This window comes from Anguilla anguilla, chromosome 3 (genome assembly GCF_013347855.1).
Source record: "Anguilla anguilla isolate fAngAng1 chromosome 3, fAngAng1.pri, whole genome shotgun sequence".
In the NCBI taxonomy this organism is placed as follows: Eukaryota; Metazoa; Chordata; class Actinopteri; order Anguilliformes; family Anguillidae; genus Anguilla; species Anguilla anguilla.
Window position 1 is genome coordinate 33,487,281 of NC_049203.1, and position 6,113 is coordinate 33,493,393.

The following is a 6,113-nucleotide window of genomic DNA, read 5'->3' on the forward strand; positions in this document are numbered from 1 at the left end:
AATGTCTCCCCTTGGTCTGTTTTTTTTTAAAGTAATTGTGCCAGTATTCCAGAATTGGGGATAACTTCAGTGGATGCAATGTGGATTGTCATATTACCATAAATTACCATATGATCATATAAGGAAACTCCCCATTCTCTTTGCCTGGTGTGTAAACCAGAGTGGTTCAGTGTCATGTGTAAGGCTGCAGAGTTTGATTCTGGGTACACACTAGACAATAGAGGTGGGGAAAAACATTGATACAGCATAGTTGGGATATATTTTTCTGCGGTACAGTATTCATACAGTGAAGTTATTTCTGTATTTTTGAAATTTTTGAGACGTGATTCCAGCAGTCTGCAGTACAATGTTATAAAGCCACCGACATTGCTAGCCAGAGCAAAATATCTAGTCGTAGTATGTTAGCTTCGTCATCTTGGCGGTGTAGGCGGGGTTGAGAATGGAGGCGGAGATGTTTTTGATTGTAAACACAGGAGCAAAGCAAGGAAAGAAATCCTGCATAGTTTGCCTTTAATATGAGAAAAGGTAGTCCCTATCGACATTTAGAGCGATCCAATTTACAGTTGTAGCCCAAGTCGCAGGAAGCACAAAACACAAAAACAAAAACTTTCGGCCCAGAGGTGCAGATGCAACATACAAAAACAAAAAGGAGTGGTCCTGAGGTGCAGAGGCAACATACAAAAACAAAAACATGCAGCCCTAAAGTGCAAAACACAAATACAAAAAAAAAATGCAAAAACAAAACTTTCAGCCCAGAGGTGCAAATGCAACATACAAAAACAAAAAGGAACAGCCCTGAGGTGCAGATGCAACATGCGAAAGTGCACTTCGGGGCTACTAGTTTTTGTTTTCTGGGCTGCTTGTTGTTGTATGTTTCTGTTTTGCACTTCGGGGCTACTAGTTTTTGTTTTTGTATGTTGCATCTGCACCTCAGGGCTGCTAGTTTTTGTATGTTTGTGTTTTGCACCTCAAGGCTGCTCCTTTTTGCTTTTGCATTTTCTTTTTGTATTTGTGTTTTGCATTTCAGGGCTGCACGTTTTTGTTTTTGTATGTTGCATCTGCACCTCAGGGCCGATAGTTTTTGTTTTTGCGTTTTCTTTTTGTTTTTGTGTTTTGCACTTCAGAGCCACCGTACATAGGTGTTCAAATGGGTTGACATCTGGTGACTGAGTAATCGAACGTGCGCTTTCGACAATTTCCAACCCTATTTACTGATGTCTTTCCCATAGATCTAAATACAGATCACTTCAGTAACTGTTGCTATTGAAACACTAGCCAGTTGAGCAGTCTTTGTGAGTGAAGCTACTGCCATCCATGCCCCAATAATGAACCCTCTTTCAAAGTCCCTTAGGCCTTTTCCTCTTGCCATCTTGATCCAAAATCAAGGTCACCTGGGCCTATTCAGCATTTTTATACATGCCACAGAGCATGATAGGATGGTAATTGCTTAATTGTATCATGCAGAACACCTGCATGGAAGCATCTGCATTTGTTATGTTTCTAAACTAATTTATCCTGGTTTTTCCTCTAATTTGTCACCCGTCTGTATGTTTACAAAATAACTGTCATTTTGAATTGATATGTTGTTTACTGAATAAAAATGTTTACGAATAGTAAATACATCAGCTATAACAGTTTATAGAAACATAGTTGACGGATAAACCTATAAGGTACTTATACATATAAAGTATCAAAAAAGGTATAGTGAAGGTATCCTATCAAATTAAAGGCATCAGTTTTGGTACTGGTATAGAAAAATTACAGATGTCAAACCCTAGCAATTACATATGCTCATATTACTGCCCTAGTTCAATACATTCCTCACTGTTAATAATACAATTGAATGCTTATTTGTCATTGGTTGCTTGAAGTACCTCACTCCTGGAGAAACCCTATAAGTGAATAACAATCCGTGGCTTTTTATTGGATACTGGTCGTTCACCCTGACTCCTGAAATTGATCCCTGGCAGAAAATGTAACATTGTTTTATATCTATGAGCTGGTTTAAAGATGTTCATTGGAGCAATTATCATCGTAATATCATTGCTGATGTATGTTGACAATTGTTTATTACATTCTGACAGATTAAATGACTTACGGAGGTGCAGTGTGTACATTCTATCTGACAACCACTGTGCACTTAGCCTAAATGATAAAGACAATAATAAGACAGTGACTGTGCTTTAAAAGTGAAATGTATTGATGTTTAAAAAGGGGTACAAGGTTCCAAGGACTACACAGGAATTTTTTCAGAAAAGCTAGCAACGTTGAAGACAAGCTAGTCAACTCCCATTGCTCCAAACCCCAGTTACCCACTTTGTGTCCAGATCTCCCAAATGGCAACTCAAATGGAACCTCCACAGGAAAAAACACAAGTTCAAAATGCAGAAAATGGAAAATTACAAATATCTGTTTGGTTCCTGTTTTAAAAGTGCTTACTTTTGTCATTTTCATTTTAGAAAGCAGTTTCCTGTAAACCATACATTGTTCAAGCACTAACACTGAATTCTTCACCCATCCCTGTTCTGACCAACAAATAAAAATGAAGGGCTCCATTAATTGCACTGTAACTGTCCTACATCCACAAACTGTGTGTAGCAAAACAAATAGCTTCACTTATAAGTAAACATAAAACTTCTGTTTCTAAAGATTATGGTAAAGTGAGACCTGACTCCTCTTCTCAGACTTTAGGTTATGTCCGTATAGTGAGGGTGTAGTAGTTCAAGAATACAAGTGATCTTTTCTTCAAAGATATTTAATAGATATTTCTTCACAGAAAGGCTTACTGGATTACTAATCTTCAAACACTGACGCTATAAATTAATCTTGGCCCATTAACCTACATTATAAATATATGTAAGTATCTCCATGACAATGGTCAGGTATGTGGAATTGGTGTTAAATTAAGCTAATATTTTACATTCAAATAATCTTGACAAGTTTGGGATAAAAAATCTCCCTCTGAGTACAGGACTGTAGAACATTGCTATTTAGCCTAGGTGCTGTGGGTACACCTTCTGGGAAACCCATTGGCACAGAAGACCTGAAACCTATCATAAGCACGAACATAAAGCAATGGAATAAGTTTCAGGAATAATAAAAAATGAAGCCTCTAACAGCATTCTCCTGTGTAGACAAATATTGACCACGAAAGATACACAAAAAAGTTTCCTCCACAAAACAAGGGACACGTGTGATACTCACCTATGGGGTAACCCAGTGCAAAGTCATTGCTTTGAGTGGCAAAGATGGAGAAGAGGCCCGCCTTGCCGAAGCGAGTCTCTGAGCCAGTGACCAGCAGCGTCAGAGAGCAGACTATGACAAACACTGTCACCTTGGCAATAAGGATGCTCCACAGGAAAGACCAGATTACGTTGCCGAAGTCCAGCAGCACCATGTTCTTGAATAGCAGGGCAGGCAATGCGAACTTGGACACAAAGTTCCCCAGACCCCTGGCCTGCGTGGATGTGATTATGTTTGCCCTCCCAGCGATGTAGCCACATAGAATGATACCAAAGCACTCCAGGAGCGCTGGGAAGAGCCTGTCAATGGACATACTGGGAGGGGAAGGTGAGGCATTGTGGGATACATTCAGACCCCATCTGGCAGCAGAAAAGTCTTCCATGATGGCTGTGGGTGATGAACCCTCACGGGTCAACTATGGGATCTGAAGATATGTGCTCTGTCACTGGCATCACAGCAGAACAACTACCTGCAGTACAAAAAAAGAGTAAGTGAACATTATTGCCTTAGACTGCCCTCTTTTAAGTCTGATTGTCAGTAAAATCTAGCTGTTATATATGAAAGGTGAACTCATTTTGGATAAGGGAATTCCAAATAAATACTGGAAATGTATCAATTTCATAATAAAATCAATTAGGCTATCTGTTCAACTGCAAGACACTAGCTGCACTATATGAATTTTTATAGTCAACTGTGTTACCACAGAGTCAGATATCTTACCAGAGGAAATTCAATGAGTGCTGTTCATAACGCATTGGCATTTAAATAGTTCTGGTTCATAATTTAATCAGCTGACAGAGCCACATTTGCTGTGGCTGATGAAGTCTAGCAGAAACCAGCTTCTGCTCCAGCTGGAATTTGGTGATGGTCTAAATTCCTGTACCAAAGGCAACGTGGTTGCCATCTCAACCATCTTGCCAGCTTGACCATCTCCAAACCAGGTTTAAATCAGTTGGACCAGCTTAAAACCAGGATGGAACCAAGGTGGAATTTTCACCAGGGCACCCTGTACTCTTCTGATATCAGACTTCCAAGCTTAGTAGGACTTTGATGAGAGACCTCTTGGAAAAATTAAGTTTGCTGCTTGAAGTGGTGTTGATAGGCAGTGCTGCAGAAGGCATCATTAAACTTAGGTCCTGACACACAGTGATCATTAAAGATCCCTAGACTTTTGAAAGAGTAGGGGTGACAGGTCAGGGTCGTGTCCGAATCAGCGCTCTTGCCAACCATTAGGTACAAGCTGTATAGCTTGTATACTCAATAGTAAATAAATGCGCCGATTCGGGAATGACCATAGTACCCTGGTCTAACAAAATCTCACGCTCACATCGAAATGTCCGCAACCTTGCATCGCATCGCATCGATTGACCTAAAGTTACCTTACATAATGGAAAATAAAATCAAAAATCATCATCAGCAAGTCATATACTCTACGCAATAACATGTTTAAACGTTTTTATTCGCTAGCTTACAAGCCTAATTTTTGGCTTGGTTTTTTTTTTTTTTTAATTACTATTAAACTGAAGATACACCATGTACCAAGCAAATAATTGTTAGCGTGGTGTAACAGTATTCATTTCTAACGCGAAAATTAAGTAATGTGTCCAGTAGTACAATGATCCAAAAGCTTCTTCACTGAAAAGGGTGCGTAGCTAGCTATGGAACGGTATACCCAACTACGGTAATAATATTAGCGTACGATTAGCAGATCTCATTGGTATATTCAGCTATAGTCTAGCAGCTATTACACCGTTAACTAGATACTTTACCTAGCCAACCAGCTACAACAAATAGGCTACCAAGACTAACGTTAACGTTACATTCGAGATTGCCAGCTGCCCAGCCAACGTGAACTTCGCCGTTGGGGGTCTTGAAATAACGATATAACCATAACAAGCTAACCCAGCGCTGCCAAAAAAATCATTTCGATCATTTTCTCCATTGTAAATCTCGATAGCTAAATTATCCAATTCGACAGTTTAAACCGTTAAAACAGCCCGCTCACCTCTGTCAATCCACAGCGATGACAACAACGGAAATAATATCTGGTGTGGTTCGCTACGATGAATGTTAGCCACCGAACAGACTGCAGTGAGTAATTTACAGCTCGGCCAATACAAGGCAGGGATGGGCGGGGAGAAATCGCAGATCTACAGAAATGCATTCTGCAGCTCCACTTTTGAGTGGAAGGAGAACAGTGTGTTAACAGAACTGTCGTGTTGACATACATGGGCTTTCAACATGGAGGTCCGACAGTGTTGTTGGCCGTTTTGCTACTCTTGTCCAAGATTGTCTTGTACGTTCATGGATTTTAACGCTGAAAGTCTCCAACGTTCATCAGTGATAGTAACTTAAGTGTTTTGGCATGCGAGCTACCCTTCAATCTGTTAACCCAAAGTTAGCTAAATGTAACGGTGTCGTTCGGAAGTCAATTTAACGTGATAAAGTCCTAACAAATTTTATTTTAAAATATCCAGAGAATAGGCCTATGGTTTCTCAGATCAATGCGCTATCGGTAGCTTTTCATTCAAATCAATATTTTTTCTAAAATTGTTTTTGTTCGGCCAAGTAACGTGTTGTAACTTGCAATGCTTAATCAGGAGACTATTGCCTTTCAGGAAAACGTGTCATAGCCTGAGGTTGCTTAACTACCTGCCAGCTGTCAACCTAATTTTAGTCAAGTCCTACTTGGTTTAACGTCCTTCCTCACACCCTATTGCTTTATATCGGTGTAGGGTTTGTTCTTACCTTACGTTTTTGATAGGAGAGCCTAGATGAGAAGTTTGTGCTTTCGAATTACAAAAACGAAGAATATATTACCATTTCAGCAATCACATTTGGAGGGCTTAATTTCAAATTATATTAATGTC

At 39.7% G+C, this 6,113-nt stretch overlaps 1 protein-coding gene across 6 annotated transcripts in view; it reads right to left on the reverse strand.

The window, feature by feature from the left end:
* The window catches only part of gpr155a (G protein-coupled receptor 155a), a 37,102-nt gene extending 31,716 nt beyond the window's left edge, over window positions 1–5,386 (reverse strand). For all 6 annotated transcript variants that reach the window (XR_004764582.1, XM_035411383.1, XM_035411382.1 and 3 more), the window contains exons 1-2: window positions 5,249–5,386; window positions 3,205–3,712 (exon numbers count right to left, since the gene is read on the reverse strand). Coding sequence is in view for 5 of the 6 variants with exons in the window: in XM_035411383.1 (XP_035267274.1) it covers window positions 3,205–3,625 (421 nt within the window). In the remaining variant the exon portion in view is untranslated. The remainder of the gene's footprint in view (window positions 1–3,204; window positions 3,713–5,248) is intronic.
* Between the last annotated feature and the right edge of the window lie 727 nt (window positions 5,387–6,113).